The 25,570-nt window shown below is 36.1% G+C and overlaps 2 protein-coding genes across 2 annotated transcripts in view; one reads left to right on the forward strand and one right to left on the reverse strand.

Annotated features, from left to right (window-relative positions):
• Positions 1-2,563: 2,563 nt before the first annotated feature.
• LOC126366238 (heparan-alpha-glucosaminide N-acetyltransferase) overlaps positions 2,564-25,570 on the forward strand; it is a 33,537-nt gene continuing 10,530 nt past the window's right edge. Inside the window, exons 1-3 of the mRNA XM_050009289.1 lie at positions 2,564-3,070; positions 10,733-10,863; positions 14,840-14,955. Of these exons, the coding sequence (XP_049865246.1) occupies positions 2,831-3,070; positions 10,733-10,863; positions 14,840-14,955 (487 nt within the window). The 5' untranslated portion in view covers positions 2,564-2,830. The remainder of the gene's footprint in view (positions 3,071-10,732; positions 10,864-14,839; positions 14,956-25,570) is intronic.
• LOC126366254 (esterase FE4-like) lies at positions 17,826-20,239 on the reverse strand. Its single transcript, XM_050009315.1, has 3 exons — positions 20,034-20,239; positions 18,725-19,938; positions 17,826-18,512 (listed from the first exon to the last, which is right to left on the reverse strand). Exons 1-3 carry the CDS (start codon positions 20,214-20,216, stop codon positions 18,323-18,325), a joined length of 1,587 nt encoding a protein of 528 aa, XP_049865272.1. The 5' UTR covers positions 20,217-20,239; the 3' UTR covers positions 17,826-18,322.

Here is a 25,570-nt window from a genome sequence, read left to right on the forward strand (position 1 = left end):
TCCTCACTGGGAATTGACCCAAGGACGTCAAATCGACAGCATAACGCTCTAACCGTTAGACACCAGAGGCCGATTAATAAATTATGTACAAATTATTTTGATCGCTAAGCTTCAAATTTAGTGTACTTACACATTAATATTCTGCTAATAATGACATTGACCGTAAAATGTGCCTTTAGTGGTCAGCATTGACGAAGACTTAATAAAAGTTCTTAAATTGCCGTTGGGAAATTTAACAACCATTTGAAGAGGTTTACAGTCATGAGCAATATAATGTACCCACTTTAGGACTCTGTCGCACTAACATATTTGACATTTAGTGAGACTTACAGTTCAATTTGACAAAAAAGTTAATGTGACATGGTACCAAAGTGTACACATATTAATGCTCGTGACCGTACCTACTTAGTGGTGCTAATTCCTGTAGACAAAAATTACTAAAAAAAGTTACTAACATTGCTAAGTAACATTAGAAATAAGGGTACTTATTTAAGAATGACTGGCGACAGCACACCGCGCTGGGCACCTTCAGGCCTGTTGTCTTACACGTTGTACCGGGTGAGAGCCTTCAGCGCTCCCCATTGGTCCGGCCAAGTAGTTAATGCCATCTGCGGCAAATATACAATAAGTCACGTTAAAAAAAAAAGCACACAGCGCCGCCCTATAATCTTATTTGCATTACAATGTTTACTTTGTAAGAGTGATTTATACTTGTGCGTGTACGCATCGCCACTGGTCATCTCATTTCCGTTGGTTGTGTTGTGGTTGACTCTATTTTTTATTTTTAGCTCATAATATCTCGTATTTCTTAGGGTGGTCACCTTTTTTTATAGACGAAGGCCATGAAACAAAGAAGGTAAGGACTAATCTTAGTACCAAGTACTAATATTAGCACTAAGCACTTATTTTAATACAAAAAAAATACTTTGTGATCCATAGTTTGGTTAGGACATTACAGACTGATCACCTGATTGTCCGAAAGTAACATGATCCGTGCTTCGGAAGGCATGTTAAGCCGTTGGTCCCGGTTACTACTAACTGATGTAAGTAAGTAGTTGTTACATGAGTGGCGGCTCAATAGTAACCCTGACACCAGGGTTCAGATCAATAACCAACCTCGTCAAACCTCGTGTCAGGTTAACATCGAGTCGCCAAAGGCCCAATGTCCTAATCAAACTAGAGAACACATTGAGTTGTTGTTATAATGTCCCCACCGGGATTCGAACCCAGGACCTCTGGATCGAGAGCGTAACATTCAACTACTAAACCACGGTCTACTACCACAATTTTCCAAAGACAATGCTCTTTCAATTTTCTTACGACTAACCAACAATTGGTATGCGATTTAGACAAGTTTCACACCAATGAATCACCTGAAAAACGCATGTCTGCAATTTTTAATTCACTTTCTCAATAAATATCAACAAAAAGACGTCCATACTTCGTTAAAGGAATTTTGTCTTCAGTATGTTTTATTTACTACGTGACAGGTCTTGCGTGCTACCAAGTGATTATATTATTGATGTTACATAAACCCCTTATTTTGCTAATCACCGCGAAGCGAACAGAAATTGGATTATTTTCTGTATCGCCGACGTTGTAGGACCTTTATTACCTTCACATTATAGTCATATCCTTCAACTTAATTACTTCTCGTGTTTTCCTCGAAGGCAATATGACGTTTATCCTTAAAGGTGAAAATACATGCCTTCTACCACGTGGTGTGAGCATATGTTTATCTAAAGAATATGTTTTTGTGAAGTGGCATGAAGGTCATCAGTCTTTCGACAATAGTCTATTTTGAAATGTCCGGCCATCAAAATTATATATAGCGCCATGACAACATTGCTAAATTAATACAGTTTAAAACATCATATTTTTGTTTTAAGAATTTCACATTTATAAACGCAAAAAGTTTCTAAGTCACGAGGAAATAAAACTCTTTGCAATAAATTTTCTATCTGAGAACTGGCTGGAAAATGAGAATGTGTCAATAGAACTTTTTTAAGGGTGAGTTTTATTGTAACCACGAATAAACTTTCGCTTATTCGATCAATCATTATCATTAATAAACCGCAGTTAGTTGCGCGGGAAAACTTGCAAGCAATGCAGGGACTTTCTTCTGATTGTCAACATTTTTCCAGGTAGAAAGTCAATTATTTGCCTGCTTGTTGACGCTTGGCTGGCGTCAATTCCGTTGAATGAGATCTCTAGTAGTGTCTGGTTTTATAATAAGTAAATAGGTTAAAATAATGATTGAAACATACTTAAGTAGGTAAGTCTTACTTTCCTACTTAACTCAATCATTCGTTGCATAAGAATGGGTTATGTAGAGTATGGGCCTAAAGATTCAATCTACCTAAATCGACTTTATCTACCTACAATGAAATACAGATAAAATAGTATTTAAGGAAAACGTTACATAACTTTTTGTGTCTATTTATTTAATATGAAATGATAAGAAATTAATTAAATTCGATGTAAAGCAGAAACAGGCCGGTCGTCGCACAGATCAAGCCGTAGGTTGTGCACCGGTTTTACCGGCGCGGTGGCAGTACAACTCCGCTGCGTCTGTCGCTCACACGTAAATCGACTTTACGCTAAGACGCAAACAAACTTTACAAATAAAAATATCCAACGTGCTAACATTATAGTTAAAAAAATAATAATTGTGCAACATACCCTTAAATAATACATTAAAATTTATATTTAAGAGACACGAATTTTTGGCGCGTTTGTGTGGCTGATTGAAATAAAAAAATATAACTTTCTGCGACGTTTTAAAAATCGAACATAATTTTTGTTGTGCTTTAGTTTATTTGTGATCAAAATGAATGAAACAGAAACATTAAAACCAGATATTTTGGATTCTATTTTGGAAGCGGATGATACGGATACAAATAATACTTGGGAGTGGTATCAGGAAGCGATTAAGACTTGGCTGGAAGACCCTGGCGTGGAGGAGCACGAAGGATTGAATATTACAGCTTTGAAGATGGACCAAGCGTATACTGTCGGTCTTGCTGATCAACAGGTCGCCGTTTATAGCGTGTCGGATGATTGTTTTCGGGTAATTAAATAATTTATTAATTTATTTATTGGTTTACCATAGGATAACAATATACGCTAGAAGCTAACCTCCCCGATTTTTACTTTTTTTGACAAAATAACTACTGTATGTATTGAGGCCGAATGTACGTACCTACCTTTTAAAATAAATTTAAAAAAGATAAAAAAGAATGGAATTAAAAATTTAAAAAAATACAATCGCGCCTCTTTCGCCATATATTAAGTAGGTACTTATACTTACAAACATGTTAGCTTTTTCCTTGTAGGTGTTGTATAAAGCACTAAGTATCATTCGAGAGAGAGTTTGATTCCCAAAAGGTTTCCAACTTCAGTTGGTTATTGGTCAATTTGTTCCCTTGACGAACAATGAACCTAGGTACTATTATTTTCGCTCCATTTTCTATTTATAATAGGTACTATTATTTTCGTTCGCATTCGAAAGGTTTACCTATTAAGTGTTTATTTACAACTTGACCGCATCGATCAATATGATATTTGTTCGTAAAATTACATATTTCTTATAAGTAAGTACTTAATAGTGCTAAATACATTTTTCATTAACTGTCGTGCGAATGGTATAGCATTTTTTACCAGTATCACTACTTTATATTTTCTCGAAAAAGTGTGTGTAAGTAAGTATGTGTTTATTTCGCATAAAATTATTTTTCCGTTATTGTATTCATTTTTTTGTACCAGTAGTAGTGTTGCGTGTTGTAAATTATGCATTGATTAGAGACATTACCACGCACAAATAATTTTACAATATATTTTTAATATCTAATAAGTACTTTACTTTTGGACTTGCACCAATTAGGTGTTTATTTATCTTTTCACAAACACGGTTGGCTCGACCATTATAGGTAGATCTGACCACCTATCACGTTGGTCTAACAGAAAGCTCGGTAAGGCGTGGGTACTTAGTTCATCTGGCGATGGATGAGGTAAGTGTAACTTATTATAAATTCGTCTTAGTTCATGGTGGTAAATGAATTAATAATATATGTATACGAGTCCACTCCATTTCATCTGGTGATGGATGTACAGTACAGTCATGAGCAATATAATGTACCTACTTTAGTAGGACTCTGTCGTACTACCATATTTGACATTTAGTGAGACTTACAGTTCAATTTGTCAAAAAAGTTAATGTGACATGGTACCAAAGTGTATACATATTAATGCTCGTGACCGTACCTCTACAGATATAGTTGTAAATTTACGTTTTTATGTTAGATAAGTGTAACTTATTATAAGTTCGTCTTAGTTCATGGTGGTAAATAAATAAATAATATATACGAGTCCACACAAATTACCCATAGCACAGGATGTACAGATAAGGTCTCATCCTCCGGCTGTGGTATAACAAGTTTCTCAAGACCAAGTGCACTTTTTGCAATGACATCACATCACATTATGTTTTCCTTTACATCGCGGATGCAATCAACGTTCATCTCAGAACGGATGATAGTAAGCATGACGAAAGGAATTAAAAAAGAAAATAGAGATATAAGTACTTAAGAGAAAAATTATCATAGCTAGATAGCTATAGGTAGATACTGGATAGTATTAGTATTTTAAATGTAAGTACTCTGATTTATACAATTAAATAATCTTAAAGTGGGGGGTGTGATGTGAAATAAACTTTATGTGCATTGTCAACCGTCAAAGATTCAATAAATAGAGATAGGACATAGATTCCTAACATAAATATAGTGCAATAATGCTGCCTTTTTATTGCCTTCTTCTTAATTCTTAGAGACAAAACTTAATTTTATTTCAGTCCGACAGAGAGCTCTAAAAATGGCGCCGTCCTTCACTTACGATGAGTGCAAGACAGAGATAAAGCTAGTTTTAGAACTGTTAAACTAAATTGAAATTTAGCAGGTGTCTGCAGGAATCAGCATCGATTAATATACTTATATTATAACCTTCGTTTCTTTTAGTTGTATGACTAAACAACCCGTTTCACTTTTGAAGTCAACTATCACTAACAAAAACCTGTTCTTTTGATTTTCCTGTATTGTTGTCGTATTTCATTAGCACCTGTTGTAAAAAATACAACTGACAAATAAATAATCTGTACGGGAAGTCCATATCTATCACCTTGTTAGTAATAACCTTACCACGGACGCTTAAATTGTCCTCATTTAAAAAAAAGTACAGTAAAATACTAGGTTAAGCTTTCTGTTACTAACATAATATGGACTAGTTTCCGAATTTGAATTTGAAATACATAAAAAAGTACAGCAAATCGCTTCGGCTGCTGAAAATAATATAGTGCAACTATTGATCCTTTAACGTAGTAAGTAGTTATGAATTAATAATACGAAATTTAATGAGCGGGACTAATGTCAAAACCATCATTAACCTGCTGAAGTTTAGGTAACAAAAATATCGGTTGATAATTGTGCAGTATCATAATCATTCTACATCAATGCTTTTGCTCAATGCGGTTAAAACATAGTAACATATTACACATCGGTTTTTGTGCTATACTGGTAAAGCTGCTCACGGGTTTAAAGACTACATCAATGCTTTTGCTCAATGCGGTTAAAACATAGTAACATATTCCACATCGGTTTTTGTGCTATACTGGCAAAGCTACTCACGGGTTTAAAGACTACATCAATGCTTTTGCTCAATGAGGTTAAACATGGTAACATATTACACATCAGTTTTTGTGCTATACTGGCAAAGCTACTCACGGTTTAAAGACTTTGCACGCAGACGGACTTACCCAACAAAGTCGTTCATTAAATTATACAATAACTGGGCGCCAGAAAACCTAAGGCTGCGCAGACCGCGACCCTAACAAAATTCCCTTATGATTTTATTGACGTGTCCTGGCCTGGTATTCCCCGGGGTTACTGACTTTGTGCGCATTAACCTGCCTTCACCCTACGTGCACGTAGGTACTTATCTAGGAGTGCAATAAACACGTTGTTAGGTTAAATGCCTTTCAAGGTATTAGCTTGTCTAAGAAACTTTAATGTGAGAGGAAAACTTGTTGTTTATAAAATAAACAACAAGAGCAGGCAGGATATTATTTTTTTGTATGTTATTTTAATATTTATTTTCCCATATTTGATTACCATCCCAAATTTGACCGTCCTTTCTGACCAAAATAATAATTGAGGTCGAAGTAAGTTGCATTTTTGTTTGTATAGAACAAACTCGAAAACTACTGGACCAATTTCGAAAATTCTTTCACCATTACAATGCTGCATTATCTGTGAGTAACATAGGCTAGTATTTATTACTGGAAAAAAAGGATCCCCGCTAAAATTTACTCTTGAAAAATCAATGTCTAACTGTGCGAAGGCAATTGTACTCATATGATCTCTCTCTTTATTTAAGAGCTGCGCTTTTGTCGGTGGAGTAATCGCCATTCCTCTCTTCTTCCCGCCAAATCCTTCACCTCCTGATACGACACGATTTGCATCTTTTCTTTTATTTGTTTCATAAATGTTCTCCTAGGTCTACCTCTTCCTCTCTTCCCTTCAATTTTTCCTTCTATGATGTTTGTTATAAATGAATCGTGTCATATTAGGTGGCCAATCATTATATACTTATATCACATGGATAATATTTAGGCGAAATGATGTAAACGATAGGCATAAAACATCGTAGGATGTGCACACTTACGTACCTATTTAAGTAAGTATATTAATTTTGTTTTTTTTTTTCAATCAATTTACACCGTAACCACACCTCGGTCACAGATAAATGACTGCGGGCTACTGTACTGAGATTCTGTAACGGACAGCAACATGCAGGCAATAGTTTCAAACACATGCATATTAGCATGCATCTTGCACGCGATGGTCCCATTCTTAGAGAAATTGCTTACCTAGTAGCCTTGTTGTTTAGTACATTGGCTATTTATTGCGTGTTGTACTCATGTTTGATGGTTGTTTCATGATCGGTTATAATGTAAAAGACGAAGGAATGCGTGTTAGATAAATTAATAGGGATGTGGCGCGCAGACATTACCTACAGTTTGTGAGCAATATGTAGGTAATAATAAGGTCTTCTTCTCTTCTGTGGGTTGCTTCTTCTTCTTATCGTGTAGGTTGAAAGGTGGAATACCAACCTCATCAACCCTGGTGTCAGGGTTATTACTGAATCGCCAAAGGCCCCTGATATGGCTAATGTAACAACTACATATCTACTTATATCAGTAAGTAGTAACCAGTACCAACGGCTTAACGTGCCTTCCGAAGCACGGATCATCTTACTTTCGGCCGTTGGTCCCAGCTATTAGCCGTAAAAACACCTCCACCAATCCGCAGTGAAATTGCGGGGTGGAGTATGCTCCATACCCTCTAGTTGACTGGGGGAAGGATTGCGCCCTGCACTAATGGTATAAAGGCTGTTTATATTATATTTATGTTATCTAACTACCCCAATTGGGTCTAGACGTGAGCTTATGTTGTGTTATAGGTAGCAGTAACCTAAAGTCGTAAGAATGAATTGCGTTTATTGATGAAATAGTAATTTAAAAGTCAAAACGAAACGAAAGTCGTAAGAAATGCTTGCATTCTAGGCAATAATTGCTTTTCCGATTAAATCTTACTACATTTGTAAGCTTGATTGCTCTAGAAATATCAACAATATGAAGGTGTGGGAAATTATGTGAAAAAAAACCATTTTATTGCCTTTGAGTTTGATTGTTTTATACGGAACGTAATATATCTTCTATTCCCGACGATTTTCCCACGCCATTTTATTTTCCGCGAGAAAATCCGTTTTTTACATCGTATTTTATACATTGCTTATTTTACAAGAAGTTCACTCAACCTATATGTTTAATTAAATAGAAATAACATAACATAAGATTACGACCACATCCCAATTGGGGTAGTCAGAGGTACGGTCACGAGCATTAATATGTATACACTTTAGTACCATGTCACATTAACTTTTCTAAAGTGGGTAAGGGTTCTAAAGTGGGTACATGATATTGATCATGACTGTACATCCATCGCAATGTGAACTAAGTACCCACACCTCCCCGAGCACAGAGGTCTAACAGAAAAGACCAACGTGATAGATGCTGAGCCGTATAGCCGTCTATAATGGTCGAGCCAACTGTGTTAGTGAAAACTGCACTTAAGATAAAATAATATCTCATTAGTGCAAGTCCGATACCGCGGTTCGAAACGGCGCTCCCCGTTTGAGAAGCAAGTCGGTGCAACACTGGACCAAACTACTACCACTACTATACTTTTAAGAAATACGTAATTATGCTAGCGAGCAAAACTAATCAGCTTAACTCGAGTGAAACCGTACTAAATTCACGCAAATAACTACCTTAACAAAATTCTCTTTTTTGTTGAAAGTAGGTCTAGGTACTATGTACACTTAATGCTAAAAATATTTAACGTATAAATTCTTAAAATTAATACACTAGCCTGCAAAATAAGTACCTACTAAGTACACTTTTAAAATTATTATAAATCGCTAAATACACAAAATAAACATTCGAAATATAAAGAAGACTTTACAAATAAAGGTGACATAATTACGTGTAAAACGCTTTTAAATTTCGAACTATTATATATGTAGTTCAGACGGCTTTCGGGTTTAGTTTTGGCATGCGTGTATGATACGATTGATGAATGTGGAGGAAGCAAGAGAAGTGTGTCAGGCAGGATCGAAGCAAATGGAATTCCATAATCTCTGCTTATCCCGGTAAGATACAGGCGTGCGTTTATGATGTATGTATCTATGTACAGTTTAGAAAAAATATAATTTAAAAGTGTAGTACTTAGTTTTGCAGGCCAGTGTAGTTAGGTAACATGCTCACGGGCAACCGTTTTGTAAACATAAAGCATGTCCACGAGTTCACACCATGACGTCGTAAAACGGTACCAGCATTGAGAGACGTCGCGATTTGTATCGGAATCGTGACGTCATTGTGATTTTCGTTATGACACCTCGCTATGACGTAGACTTGTGAACAGGGGCCTTGTTTTTGAATCGCTCGCCTTCAAGTAACGTTCGAAAATATATACCCATTTCACGTAAGTAGCACATCAGAACTTGTAATTTGTAAGATGAGACAAGTATACCCCGTGTAAAATAATACGCGAATTGAAGGCGAGCGATTCAAAAATAAGGCCCCAGACCCATAGCGGCTAGAGTTTTAGGGACAAGCTTTTTTTTGACATAACAACACTTATACACAGGTAGCTCTCTCTTCCAATAAGTCGCAATTACCTGTCATATTTGCTCTAATTTTTTTCCTACACAATTCGACTCGCATCTTGATCCCAAAAGATGCATGTAATCTGAATACCGTTTAGTCACATTGAAATATTTGCATACAAAGACGTGAATACCCGTCAATACCCGCCCACGGCAATGTGTTTGATGTTAGTATGTACCGTTATGTTTGAATTTGATTGCGCCGTTTTTACATCAGCTATGTATTACGTACTACATACATAACTTCACGCATATTTATCGCATATATATAATTATACACATAATAATTAAAAAAAACACAAGTAAGTTATATGTTTGTATTTTTTACACAAATAACAGTTTTTTTTAATAGTGAACCGTTTCTTTCGTTTTCTTTTTTTATAACTTTCACTATTTCTTTCCTTTTCTTTGTCTTTTTCTTTTGTAGGTACTGTATCTTTCGTCCATGTGTGTAAAAACTTGTTTTGTAATTGTGTGCAATAAAGTATACTTGTAGTGTAAGTACTTAAAACGTCTCTAATGCGTTACATCGAGGCAAGGTGCCTAACAAGCTGGCGGCATTGCCTCTCTGAATTGCCAGACTTACTTACTCTTTGATAAAAATAACTACCAGCCGTTGCATCCCCCAAAGCCCCGATGAGATGCTGACATTATGTATTGATTAACAAATTATTTTATTTGAGTCCTACGTCGGTAATGAACCGTGGTGACATGTTACCAGACCTTAGGCCAAATGTATACTTACTCAACTTTAATATAATACTCAAATTATCTTTGCAGTATCTTCAACAGTTATTTTTTATTTTCAAGAACAGATTTTCTATTTGGTCGTGTACCACCATAGACCACGTCTTCACTTGTTATCAGGACAGATTGTGATCAAACGAAAAATTTTAAATAATGCAGCTGCGTGCTTTATTCATTTCCGAATTTCGTATTTATTGATTTCTTTAAGAATGTGTGACTTGTGTGAATGTGTTTTGTCCGACCAAGTAGTTAATGCCATCTGCGGCAAATCTACAATAAGTCACGTCAAAAAAAAAAAAGTGAATGTGTGTTGTGTTGTGTGAATATGTAATGTATGCTCCATACACCCTCCGGTTGATTGAGGGGAGGCCTGTGCCCAGCAGTGACGCATATAGGCTGTTTATGTTTAGGACTTACATGGTAGTGTCACGGGTTCGAATGACCAACTTTATGAGTTTTTGAATCCATGTTTGGATCATAGATAATTGATAATTCTAAGGTTTGTGTCCGGTTCATAGTAAAGCAAAAACTCTCGCCCCTTATTACATGCGACTTCAACATAGCTGACGAGGAGTGAGTGTGTATATTACACACCTCTGCTCCGCCTATCCCTTCAGGACTTCAGACGTGATGCTATGTTATGTTGGTATTTCGTAGTTCATTGAAGGTTGGTATCACTTCATACGATGTGTTCTCTACGTTGCAGTGTCCGTTCGAGCTTCAGAAGACATTGTCAGCAGACACAGAAGAGTCGTGGGTGGTGAGCACAGCACGCCGCGCCACCTGGCGGGTATACACCGGAATAGACGACGATTATATCAACTCTAGGAATACCACGTAAGTTTATAATTCCTTTGTGTTAAAATAAGTTTTCTACGTCGGACAGTTGGCTCGACGGCGATACGGCTGGCCATCTATCACGCTGGTCTAACAGAAAGCTCAGTGCGATGTGGGTACTTTCATCTTGCGACGGATGTTGCTCTGACTACGCCAATTGTAATACGTGAGCTTATATTCTCGATGGGGAGCAAGTAAAAAATATAAAACTCGTTCAACTGCTTATCTTCCCGGGCGTGTCGTAATTCGTCAGAAGTATAGTGTCATCTTTGTGGGCACACTTCTGTATAAAGAGTACCGTATATTTACTTCTTTCAATTGCTAAACCGCTATTAGACAGGCAGTCGCTTCTGTAAAAAGCCGGACCCTATCGATTCTTCAGGTTCAGTAAGCGGACCCGGTGAAAAACGGAATAATGCTAGGGAGATCATGATGATAAATTTCTAAACCGCAACTATTCCTTTCAATTCTATTCCAACTGTATTTAATTGTAAACATATAATTACGTTTGCACATATTTCATTTGAGATATTTCATTCGTAATTGACTTGGTATCCATGGGAACGTAGATAGGTTCTATCTTCTTTGATCTACTGGTTTTTTTTCTAAGTTCCAGTACAAAACTGGATTGCCTGGTTGAAGTGGCTAGTTATGTTAGGTGGGAAAATGTTGAGTCTTCGATGTCTTTTTTATATTCCTTTTCATGTTCATTTACTAGTTAGATGAACTGGCAGAACCTGAATCTGGATTTAAAAGTTTATTATGTAGTTAGAGTGGGAGCGCACGGTAACTCTTAGGTATAAGGTAGTCCACCTCTTGCCTGCCTGCCGGCCTGTGTTTCACCGGCTTGCTACTCATTGCATCAATGAGTTATTGAGTTACGGCCTCTGTGGTTCAGTGGTTAAGCGTTGGCCTCACGATCCGGAGGCCCCGGGTTCGAATCCCGGTGGGGACATATCACAAAAACCACTTTGTGATCCCTAGTTTGGTTAGGACATTACAGGCTGATCACCTGATTGTCCGAAAGTAAGATGATCCGTGCTTCGGAAGGCACGTTAAGCCGTTGGTCCCGGTTACTATTTACTGATGTAAGTGAGTAATCGTTACACGAGCCATGTCAGGGGCCTTTGGCGGCTCAATCGTAACCCTGACACCAGGGTTGATGAGGTTGGTATTCCACCTCACAACCCACACGATAAGAAAAAGAATGAGTTATTTCACTAACAATTTAGTCAGGTTGACCGTCATAGACGGTGATACGGCTCACCACAAATCACGTTGGTCTGACAGAAAGTTCGGTGAGGTGTGGGTACTTAGTTCATCTTGCGATGGATGTACCTCTGACTACCCTAATTGGCATAATCGTGAGCTAAACTTTATGTTAACTCTTATATAGGTCAAGTTGTTGGACATGAAATTCCTACACAAGCTAATCAATGGACATATTCACTGCGATCACCTACTTAACAGAGTTTCACTCAAAATTCCCTATAAATATCCTCGATATAAAATTAAAAACATCTTTTACACCCCTCCGTCTAAAACAAACTTGGGTTTGCAATCACCGATGACTAGAATTTTAAACCAATACAATTTCGCCAATGGTCGCGTTGTAAACCTTGATGTGTTCCATGACACTCATTCAAGATTTGTGAGAAATGTCCTGAAATACTTAAGTCCAAATTCTAAACTATTTATTAAGTAATAAGTAAATTCATAAGTTCATATTTTTTTTTATTCTACTTTACTTTCATATTTTATTCATATTTAAATAAGTAGAGACTGCTCTGTTAAATTTAATTACTAATTTGTAGATGCTATGTACACTGTAATTGTCATATATATAAGTCTTAATTTTAGTAATTGTATTACTTGTGAATGTTTTATATATATGATGTAGTTGTACTCAATAAATAAATAAATAAAATAAAAGTTTGCAATAACACTAAATGTATCCTATTGTAAGCTAAAATGAAAATAGAATATTATATTAGTCAGTTCCCTCGTGCATATGATTTATTTACAATAGAATCACGTAGTCAAACAGCTCGATACTGGGCGTACATTAATGGGATTTTCCGAATCCCGACATGTGATGTATTTGTTCTATTAATATGTCCCAATTATTAGGGCTAATGTTCTAGGTACCTGCGTAATCTTTAAAAATAATCATTATTTTACACGGGGTTATAGACGGCGATACGGCTAAGCACCTATCACGTTGGTCCAACAGAAAGCCATGAGGTGTGGACACTTAGTTCATCTCGTGATGGATGTACCTCTGACTAGCCCAATTGGGATATAGTCGTATGTATGTTATGTATTACTTTACACAATTTTTATTCAGTGTTTCAGGCCGCGTCCTTCAACGCGCCTTCTAGTATTAAGTACCTAGTTGGGTTGGCCTTTGTGGGTTGGAAGGTCAGACAGGCAGTCGCTTCTATAAAAAACCGGGCCTGTCAAATCTTCAGGTTAGGTAAGCAAACCTTATAAAAACGGGATAACGCTAGAGAGATGATGACGTCACACAGCTGTTCCGGCGTCTATCCAGGTAGGCATACTATGCATATACAAATACAAACACTCGGACTACAAATTCAAACAAACATTGACTTGGATACAAATTACAAGCATTGTGTGGCATATGCACCATACACCAAGCGCCGCATGGCTCGCAGGGCGAAGCATGTGCTACGCACGCACATAGACGTGCGGAGCACATGCCTTGCATTCGCTATGTGTGTTTCCTCCATTATCAAGTTGCTTAAATGGTTTATTGTAAGAAAGTAAATGCAAGGCGGTAGTCAGATCAAAACAAACGGAATTTATGCATTCAGTGCGAACAGACACGCGCTATCCAAGAGAAAGCTTAAACTATTTACGAGTAGAGATCAGCATAATTTTTATGCAACATTTACTTTGTATTCGAATAAGTCAACGATTATAAATAGTTTTACATAACCTTGTACTTAAAGTCGATTTAGTTAAAAGTATCACATCATTTCCAAGATTTCTAAGGTTCGCTACCTGGCAAGGAGTGGGTGTGTATATACTATATTCCTCTGCCTACACCTTCGGGGATACAGGCGCGACGTTACGCCATTAGTTCATTCATATCTATGACGCAACTATTTCCAAACTTTTATGTAATATTAGTGTCGAATTCACAATGACAGTTATAGTATAAGTAACACATATTGTAATACTTAAGTGTATGAATGATAAATAAAACGTTTTCATAATACGCATTGGTCAAAGTACAGGACAAAAAGCGATTTGGCCTTTGGCGAACGAATTTTCATGCTTATGAACGGGGGAAAATCACACATTATCATCTCCCTAGCATTATCCCGTTTTTCACAGGATCCTCGTGCTTAACCTGACTTTACCTGACGGTTTGGTTGTCTGGAAGAGATCGCTCTTAGCGATAAGGCCGCCTTTGCCCACCTTAGAATAAGTTTACCCTGTAAATGTTTTGTGAATTTGTGTGCAATAAAGTGTTTTATTATTATTATTTTGATAGGTCCGGTTCTTTACAGAAGCGACTACCTGTCTGACCTTCTAACCCGCGAAGGGAAAACCTTTCCTTCACCGCTGAACACGTGATATTAATTTATGAAAAAGAAATCACATACCCGAGTTAATTTAGAAAACTTCTGGGACTTAAATACGGGATCTCTAGTTTGTTGGTAGGTCAGGGTACACCATAGACTAGAAATAATATAAATAGATATAAATGTTAGGGACATCGTAACGAAAGCTTTGAGGATCGATTCAGAGCAGTCGAATTTTCCGCCGCAAAAGTGTGGAACTGAAAATAATTAAAAAAAACACAAAAAAATCGTGAATTTTGCGACGGAAAATTCCAGAAACACAGAATAATAGTCTGAATCATACCCTTCAGTATTCGGTACGATGTCACTAACACCATGTATTTGAATTAAAGTTTTTTTTAACAAGTAATGTTTGTCAACAGAGGCATGTTATGCCAGCTACGGCCAGAGTTGGGCCAGTTCGGAGTATATCATCTGAATATAACTGGAGAGAGCTGCGAGGTCACCACAACCAGAGAACCAGTTGATATTTACTCGCGTAAGTATACAAACATTTCAAAATTATGTATTTGTAATCGATACATGAGTCATGTCAGGGGCCTTTGGCGGCTCAATAGTAACTCTGACACCAGGGTTGATGAGGTTGGTTCTCCGCCTCACAAACCACACGATAGAAGAGGGAGTACCTATTCGTGAAGTTCGACCGACTTATTATTTACTAGCTGTTTCTTGCTACTCTACATGAACCTGCCGGGTCTGCATGACAACCGCACCGCGCGCGGCGCGAATTATATCGAGCGCTTGGACCAATAAACCATACGAATGCTATCTACGTAGATGGACGTCAAACGGCTATTGGTCGAACCGCTCAATATAATGCGGCGCGGTTGTCATGCAGACTCGGCTGGTCTGGGTTAACCCTAAAAGACATAGAGGATTATAGCGTAATAATTTAACTTGCAGATGTTTTTGAATCTAACTAACCGTTTTAGTGTGATGCGCGAACAAACTCAGAAAAGTTAAAACTAGGCAAATTTTGTTATAGATTATACATACATACTTATGTATTATTAAAGAACGATACCTATAACTATGCATATTAATTTATAGAGCTTGAAATGGAATCTAAAATTTTATAATTTATTTATTTTATAATTCTTTAAACTAAATCAATATAACACAAGGTGACATTCAAGAATATGATGCTCACCTGAGTATGTTTACGTGTGCCATTTTCCTCGTCAGAGCGAATTCACTTTGCATTTTATTCTCCGTATTTTCGCCTCGATAAATAATCATGTTTTATCTGTATTCCTTGACACACAATATAATCTTGTTTTTGTGTCCTTGTTTCTGTAATTCTCGATATTACATTATCTTTTATTTCTTTATCTCAATCGATACCTTGAGATGAAGAGTTCTTATTCAATGAAAGGTTCTGTGAACTTTATTTAAATAAGCACTTTTGTCAAGATATTTGTAATCTGTTCATTACTATTATCTTTCGCAATTATGTAAACTTGGAGTAAAATAGCTAAACGACTGTTTCAAACAAAGAAGAAGTTCATAAAAAGCTCTAACTATTCTATTAAGCTCATCGCATAGATTTCAGATTTGTATTCTTACTATATAGGTAGAGTATTTATTATACCTAATTAACTTACCTATGAGTAAATTGTGTAAGATATTTTTTTAATTATTCTAAATTATTTATTTAGAATGAACATTTTCAAATTTCACTTTGTTCAGTTATACTTACACCTACTCATAATTAGAAATCATTGAGCTGTAACCCAAATCAAATCAATTCCCAATTTACAGTTATAGTAAGACAAAATTGTTTAAAATATAGGTAGCGTAACTGGCGCAACTAATGTCGGTTTCGAGTTCGACACCATGACTGGTGAAAGTTAAATAAAACCATATAGAAAATGGTTGAGTAATGAAGCAATTTTCCGTGTGGTGATGGAAAGATAAATAGTTAACGCCATTCGCGGCAAATCTACAATAAGTCACGTCAAAAATATGGAATGGTACTGACTAATTATAAGTTCTTCACCATCGATCGATGTCGACATGAGTAATGCGCTCGTAATTATAGTGGACCTAGCTGAATTGCTTGCAGAATAGTAAAGAAGAATAATAGTGACAAAAACAAAAACATTTATTCGTTTGTTGTTGAAGGCTAATCTACAGGAGGCAACTCTTAAGTTGCCAAGGACTTATCCTTGGTCTTGGTTTAGTTGAAAGAACTCTCTTACACTAAATAAATTCTTGTATAACTCTTCTATATACTGAGCCATAAAATCGCACAAAACTAAATTATTGGTTTTATTCTGTCAGTATTATTTTTTAAATCATGTTTAACTTATAATAATAATAATTAGCTTTAGTTTTAATAAAAGTTATAAATATACATTACCAAATTCTTAACTAGAATTGTCCCTGAAAAATATTCATATTAATTATACGATAACCACTACCGCGCACTAAATATATTAATAATTATTTCGAAAACCGCACTACCGCGCACATTTTAACACGTTATGTATCACTGTTCGTGTTGCACTATTTTATGTCCATCTTGCAGTGTCTTTGAACGATTTCCATTGATATTTACGAAACCACGATGCGAAGATGTCACTCCTAATCCGTTCTCTAAAATCCACGTTCCGACGTCCTAGTCCATTTTCCGTCAATTTCCATATGGTTCGTAGATTCTATCGTAGCTTGGTATCTTCTATATCTGCACGTCGTTAAGGTTCTCGCGGTGGCATCCTATACTCTCTGTAGTCGCAGCATGCCGGCGTCAACACCACGTTCTACGCGCTTGTTGAAGCACTTGAAACAGTAGCGGATCACGAAGACAATAGCAACTATCACTACCAGCGCTAGGAGGCCAGCCATGGCCCACGACATCACTCCTATATGCATTTCCATGTTGTTGTTCGTTACTTGGTTATTATATCCGATTTGCGTCAATACTTTCACAGCATCATGGGTTTCGTCTTTGGGTTTGCTTGCTGGGTTACCCATTTTGAAACCGTTGATATCTTCTCGTAATTATTGGTGTTGATTTTTCCACAAGAGTTTTTTTTTTTTTTGAAACTATAAACTTTAACTGCACAAAGTTCTCATACTTTTGGATTTGTATTTTCGAAAAGGTTATTTTAAAGAAACTAAAAACTTTCACTGCATAAAGTTCTTATAATAGCTCTCAGTCCCGATAATTAGTACACCAACTTAATAAAAATAAAAACTCCGCACGCGCGAAGCCCTAAACTGGCAAGCGGTCGCCATATAGGGACGGACGTCGAGGAGGCAAGTAAAACCAGCGAATGCATGATTAATCCTGATTATATTGAAAGATCATTACATAGATTATTAGACATACTTAATAGCTATACTTACTACACTACAATAGATATCATTAATCGACTGATAAAAGCTGCTGTTGTTAATGTTGATTGTATTAAGGATAACAGGATTAATAGGAGAAGTCATCATATATGAAACAAATAATAGTAACGGGTGCACTCCAATCTCATCAGTCATCCCGTGATCATGGCACTTGCAACAGTGTCGAAATATCGGGAGTCTCATATCTCCATTTAAACGCGGTAAGAACCCGTTACTATGTGCTTTAATTATGATAATAACCGCGTAAACTTAAAACAATGATAATGGTAGGTAAATCATAAAGTATCAGTCATCATCAATCGAAATGTAGTATGTAATACGATAAAAGCGTTTTTCGTGATTTATTATTTTTCATTTATTATAATCAAGTTAACATAATAATTGCTTATAAAATAATCGAATCATTGCAAAAATAAACAACTTGTAAAAACAAATATTCAAAAAAATTGGCATATCCAAATATGCATGATTCTCTCAACCTTTCTCTATTCAGAGTCAGCATAGATGTTCTGGTCTCCAAACATTGCGTAGAACAAGTCCCAGAAGGCCATACGGTCGTGAAAGACTCTATGGTCTACGCGCAGGTCATTGTCGATGACCAGGTAAGGTCTGGATTCGATGGAAGTCGGCTCCCAGGTCACTGGCAGCAACTCTGATACTGTTGGGGTAGGGTTTCTGAAAGTAAAAATGGCTTATGACTAAAACTTAAAGCAGCCCAAAACTTCCACGTAAGTGCTGTTAGAATTTTTAGTTTCATATGGAATTATAATCACTATTTACAGAACAGATGAGATCAATTTATGTTTTGATTATTTAAAAAAACGTGGGGTCAATATTTAATATTCTTTGAGTTAATTTTAAGCACATAAAATAAATAACGTACTTACCCGTATTTGACAAAATTAGTCCACAAGGTCGCCATACGCTCGATCATCAGTTTATCTTCTTCGTTACGGGGTATTTCCGAGCTGTAGAACAAGTAATCGTTTTCAGCTGCATGTGCCGCTCCGTCGGCTTCAGAGTCACCGACGTACTTGAATAAGTATTGATACACTGCCTTAGCGTTATCATTCAACAAATTCGTTACAGTTCTTTGAACAGGATGGTAGAAGACAAAATCGGAGTCGAAGTCTTCCAACACAGGTAACTGGGCTTCAGATAAGCTGGAATCACCAACGTAGAAATATTTTACGATATCTGCAGCTTTGTTTAGAACGTTCTCATCTAAGTTAAAGTTGTTTTTTAGTTTGTCATAAAAAGGATTACCCTTCAAATAATCACTACCATACATATCAAGTAATACTCCCATATGTTCCTTACTAGTATGACCAATCAAGACGGGAGTATTTCTCACCTTCCTCTGGTTAGACAGCGAAAATGGATTACTTTCAATAATATTATCAACGCCATCAAATGACTGTTCTTTACAAGGTTTTAGTTGAAGGTTCGCCTCTTTAGCTGCAGCGACAACTAAGTTAGGAGAAGTATTTTTCAAAAATTCTAATGCTTGTTCCGTGTCAGTAGTGCTAAAACCTAAATTTTCTGCTATTTTGATAGCTGCATTAACGTCTTTCTTGACGAACATTCCTTCATTCTGTGGTGTATCACTTTGTATAATTATTTTGTTGTAAAGTTTATCGTTGGGTGAGTATAGGTGGTATAAAACACTCGCAGAGCCAGCGCTCTCTCCGCCAAGCGTTACTTCGTACGGATTGCCACCAAAGGCTCCAATATTAGTCTTTATCCATTGTAATGCAGCGTATTGATCTTTAATACCTTGGTTACCAGGCACAGAAGGGTTATCTAGGCATAAAAATCCATAAGGGCCCAGTCTGTAGTTAATCGTCACTACAATAATTCCTTGCTTCACTAAATTTGATGGAATAAATTCCCCAGCAGATCTACTACCGAAGCCTCCGCCGTGAATCCACACCAGAACAGGGAGAGGGTTCTTAGAGGTTGCTTGGCTGGGCACGTAGATGTTGAGCCGTAAACAGTCCAGGGTGCCTTCATCGTTACCATCTCTGTTGATTTGAGGGCACTTTATAGAGCCTGTGTAAGCGTTGAAAATTTCATTGAATTGCGGGGCCGGTTGTGCTGGCTGGAAGAAAAATATAGAAAATTTAAGATACTGTCTCCAAAAAAGATATTACTTACCTACTAAAAATCTTCTTAATGTAAACGAAAACTACTTACACCAAAAGGATCGTCCAAGTCAACGCCCGCGTATGGTATTCCCAAAAAGGACGAGTAGGTTCCATCTGCAGATTTTTCACCTCTCACTAAACCTTGATCGATTTTCACTAGGGGATCAACCCTTACGTTTGCACAGAAAACATTATGGAAGACGAATAAACCTAGCAACAAAATAGACTTCATTTTTGCATGAAGCCTCAAAGGTTATTGAGGTTACATCAGAAGTAACTTGCCTTAAGATCATACAATCGATATCTTCCTTATCTACATCTACACGTATCGAGTAAATTTTTTAACTTCCTTTGTAATCTTAACTGTTAAAATGAAGAGGTCTACGTAAAACTGATAAAATTTTAGAGTGGCAATTTATTTGGTGTAGTTTAACAATGCACCTAGTAACAGAAATTCAATGTCGTGAAAATTATTTCTACTTATTATAATAGGTATTGATGCTAATTCCAGAACACATGATGTAATTTTGAGTTATACCTGTCATTTTCTTATCCGCCGGGCGGGTAAGTCTTCTGGGTTTAAAAGTTAAGACTTAGGTATTTGACCTTTATACACTATAGGTAACATATTTCTAAATAAAGCATTATTATTCCAAATTGCGTTTGTTAGTGACTACGAATTTTTGCCTCGAAAAATAGTCTGAATACTAAACTATCACTTCGCATTAGCATAATGACTGCAGTGAATTAAATCCACAGGAATACGTAATTTGGTTCACGTCACATGAAATAAGACAATTGTCGCCAGTGGGCTGTTGGCAGTGGGCGAACGGTTGTCGTCCCAGATACTGCGCGAGCGTCGTAAGTCGTGATCACTTGATAGATGTCATCCGCCGCGACGCTCCAGATAAGATCAATATGGCAGAAAGTACCTACACTTAATCCGTTTTGTAGGGTTCTATTAATTTCGTATGAAGTTTTCTCGGAGAATAATAATATTCATCATCATCAGCCGTACGACGCCCACTGCTGGGCATAGGCCTACGAAGGATCTCCACGACGACGATCTCAACACATAATAATATTAATAATATAATATTCAATATCTATAATATAATATTTTATTTATTATACGGAAACGGTATCAATACAATTGGATAGTTTCCTATGTCAATGATAACTTAAGAAATTCTGTTAATTAAATAAGGACAGATCTAAAGGTGATAAAAAACATTTTCTTTGTTCTAACTATTTAACTTATTTATGAATTTTAATAAAGAAAATTGTAATAATAAGTGCGACATTTTTTCACGTTTTTCTATGAAGTCACAGGTTGCTTTTTCATACAAATTCCTTAGTATTTTCTTGTTTTGACGTTTAGTAAGTGATTTGACTAGTTGAAAACTACCCTATTCAGGTCAGATCTGAATTAAAGGAAATTAATGCTCGATTTTTAAGAATATTCTCTACAAATACTTTCAAATATTTTTGGTTACATAATCTTAATATTATTTTATCAGAATTGTTTTAAGTTATTACTAAAACACACATTTGCTACATTTCACACGCATTTGTAACCTAAGTAAATACGGTAAACATTATAAAGTACAACTAACGTAGTCACAATATTAAGAATTCGCAATTTAGCAGTTTGGTGCAGTATATTACTAGAAGTACATTCTTAAAAGTAAGACCGTGTCTTATTTCTATCGGAAAAACAATATTTTGCCAACCCATAAAATGTTCCTGGCACTTTGTTTTGCCCGTACTTTGAGTAGAAGTGGTCCCAGAAAGTCATTCTCTCCTTACTATAGCGATCCCTCATCATCAACTCTTTATATATATCCAAATAAGGCCTGGTGTGCATGGTCACTGGATCCCAAATCACAGGAATTTCTACAGTTTTCTTTGGTGTTGGGTTTCTAAAACATAAATACGTGTTATTTAAAACCAAAATAAATAGATTTAAGAGTTTTTATAAAACATATACACAACCTACTGTAGATTAACTAATGCAATATTTTATTTTATATTCAATTAAGTGGATTAAGTACTTTTCAATTCTCTAATAAAATAATCTATTACTTATGTATTATCCATTGCTGCGGCGTATTAGATTGGACTGCTACAACGCAAAATATTTAACAACCATTTTAAACACTTACCCATATTTTACGAAATTTGTCCACAAAGTCACCATGTGCCGCTTTATCACGTGGACGTCTTCATTATTCGTCCCACAGTCCTCAGCATTGCGAAGAGGGCATAGATGAAAACATATGAAGAACAAGAAGGGTAATTCAGACGAGTGTCCACGTTTGTAGGTAAACACGTACTGGTAAATTGGTCCCGCGCCTTCATGAATTAAAGTAGTTATTGTCCTTTGCACTGGATGATTATATACAAAATCAGATTCAAAGTCACATAATTCATAATTTTCGTTTCTTGAAACCGGGTGATCACCAATATACATATGCCTAACAAGTTTTGCTGCTTCTACTGCTTCATCGGCACTAAGGTTGAAATTAGCTTTAATTTTTCTATAAAAAGGGTCGCCTTTGAAATAATTGTCATCATCCATAAATGATTGATATTCCTCTTGATCTGTGTGCCCAATCATTATTGGAGTGCCCTTAACATTTTTCTTATTTGATAATGAAAATGCAGAATCTGTGATCAAATTGTCGACACCACTAAAATACTTTTCCTTGCAGGGTCTTAGAATCAATGATAGTTGTTCAGTAGCACTAATTACTGATTCCGGAGACTTCTTGGCCAAGAACTTCAATGCTTCTTCTGTGTCTGACGTTTTATAGCCCAGGTGTGCAGCCAATTTAATGGCCGCTTTGTGATCCGGTTCAACGAACATTCCTTCATTTTGGGGTGTTCCACTTTGAACAATGACTCTCTTGAACAGTTTTTCTCTAGATGAATATAAATGTAATAAAACAGAACACGCGCCAGCATCTTGTCCAGCTATAGTTATTTCGTTCGGGTTTCCTCCAAAACCAGCAATATTATTCTTGACCCATTTTATCGCTTCGTATTGGTCTTTGAGCCCTTGGTTTCCAGGGACCAGTGGAGTATCGAGACACATAAATCCATATGGACCTAATCGGTAATTTACAATTATTATTATGATACGTTGCAGTACTAAATCAGACGGAATATATTGAGTGGCAAAACCATATTCAAATGATCCACCGTGAAACCACATAAGAACAGGCACAGGCGATTTAGAGTTAATTTTAGGAGGAACAAAAATATTTAGCCTCAGACAGTCTAGAGTTTCATTCAAGTTCCTTCTTCGGCTGTGCGTCTGATGACATAATTTTACAGGACCATTAAAACCATTGAAAATTGTTTGCCCAAAACTTGGATAAGGCTTCGCAGGCTGTAAGGAAACATATGGAAAGTTAGCGTGAAAAACAATTACTTACTTAAATAATATTTTATTATTCATTTAGTACTTAATACGTAAAAAAATTGAAACTTACACCAAAGGGATTGTTTGGATCTACTAAAGCATACGGAACCTCCTCGAATGAATAGTAATCTTCATTTTCAGACCAGAAGCCGCGCACTAATCCTTGTTCAGTGCGAACTGTAGGACCTATTCTTGGAAAACGACGGTAAATTTTACCGAACACATTAGTTATTAAACATATCACACCAAGTATTTCAAGTATCTTCATGGTTAAGAAAATGAATGGAAGATTTCTTTTTAGGACTGATAATTATGTCTTATCTGAATTTGACTGTTCCAGTTTTTATTTATAACTTCAACGCTTCTACAACAGAAGCGTATCTGCGCGATTGTCCGGTCAATAATGTGGCGTACCTATAGAGTCAACAAGTAGGTTTTTATTACCGGGTTGGATTGTAGCTTATAAGTTTTGATAACAGAGTTCAACTACAGATTTCAACAGGTGTTATTTGTGATTCGTTTAATGTTTAAAGCTTTTGTCCCAAGTAAATTAAATGCTATGTAGCTACTTTATTATTATTATTTGCATTGACATAAAAATATGTTTTCAGATGCACTTCCTGTTGTGGTGATTTTGGCACAAACTTTTAATTCTTCATCAACAGATATTATGAAGTTACATTTTACTTCAACTACACTGTTCTTCTTCGTTAATGCATTTGAGTTGGTACTCAATCCAGACATGTAAACAATATTTTTTAAAGTCTATAACGGATAACATGGCAATCAATCCCGTTTGGTTTATGGTTATTTGGAGTCTGTATTGATTTATTGCAGTAGGGAACTAGGGACGCCTGCGCGAGGTTTACTAGGTCTAGGCTACGTCTAGACTACTTTTAGTGTCGTCCTAACATCATAACTCAAAATCAATTCTTATCTGTTCTGTGGTCTAACAATATCAACATATCCTCACCATTTCTTGCTCTTGAACGCTATCGTCACTTGCAGATTCACTCAGTTCTATATACGGGTAAGTAAGTCTATTGCAATCAATGAGTCTTATTTATGTTTTGTAAATATTTTACAGTTACAACTTTTAAAACTTCAGAATTTTACACGCATTATGAAAATAAAGAACACAATATTTTTTGGGGATCTCATTTTACTATAATGCATTCTTTAACAAACTGATGAGATTTCTCGTAGTGATAGAAGAATAGTTCCCAGAAGGCTATGTTTCTGGTGAGGTAGTGTCCATGCATCTGTGGAGTTTCGTTGATTAGCAAGCACGGCTTAGACTTTGCAGTAATTGGTTCCCAAATCACAGGCACATCCTCTGTCAATTTAGGCGTTGGGTTTCTGAAAGAAAGCTCTTTATTGAAACAAATAATAAAGTACCTACGACAACAAAAAATACGGATAGTTTTAAGCACTTACACAGCTATGGGTAATAACCCATAGCTACTAAATATAATTTACATTGTTTGTTTGTTGTTGTTTTTTAAATATAATGTCTTTTTTAATAATAACTTCCATTTGTTACTAATATAATACTTGGAACATTGTTTATGCTATGTTTGTTGTTAAAGTGAATTCTAACTAGGTACTTATCACTGAAGTAGGCATTTATATTTATAGAATATATTATGACAATGTTACATTAATTTTGCAATATTTTTTACTAGGTAAGTACTTTGTTAAAAAAAATAGTAAAACAAAAATTTTATATTTACCCATATTTTACAAAGTTTGCCCACATTGTGGTCATGATCTTGACCATCCGTTCTTGAACCTGATGTGATGTACTTACATTGCCATCAATAAGTTTATAGTCGTAAATAGGATGTGTCATTTCAAATAAATATTGTAACTCTGTTGTGTGTACTGATTCATTTGTGAAGATGTAGCGATAAACAGGAGCCGCATTTTCTTTAATTAGATCATTTATCATTCTTTGTATCGGATATTGATATGTAAGATCAGATTTGAATGCTGACACTTTGAACTTTTCGTTTGCAGTTATTAGTTTGTCACCGATATAGTAATGCTGGACGATAGTTGTAGCTTCAGTAGCTTCCTCATGGCTCAAATTAAAGTTATTTTTGATTTCCTTGTAAAAGAAATCCTTGTCATAATAATCATCACCGTCAAACACAAAT

Source organism: Pectinophora gossypiella, chromosome 4 (assembly GCF_024362695.1).
Source record: "Pectinophora gossypiella chromosome 4, ilPecGoss1.1, whole genome shotgun sequence".
Classification (NCBI taxonomy): Eukaryota; Metazoa; Arthropoda; class Insecta; order Lepidoptera; family Gelechiidae; genus Pectinophora; species Pectinophora gossypiella.

What these genes read in the sequence shown, in the direction of transcription:
- LOC126366254 (XM_050009315.1), bottom strand. Translation starts at nt 20,216, where the DNA reads ATGAAGTCTATTTTGTTGCTAGGTTTATTCGTCTTCCATAATGTTTTC. An exon ending in ACTTGGACGATCCTTTTGGT is followed by an intron (nt 19,939 to 20,033) that starts GTAAGTAGTTTT and finishes TTTTTCTTCCAG; the next exon opens with CCAGCACAACCGGCCCCGCA. An exon ending in ACTAATTTTGTCAAATACGG is followed by an intron (nt 18,513 to 18,724) that starts GTAAGTACGTTA and finishes TTTTACTTTCAG; the next exon opens with AAACCCTACCCCAACAGTAT.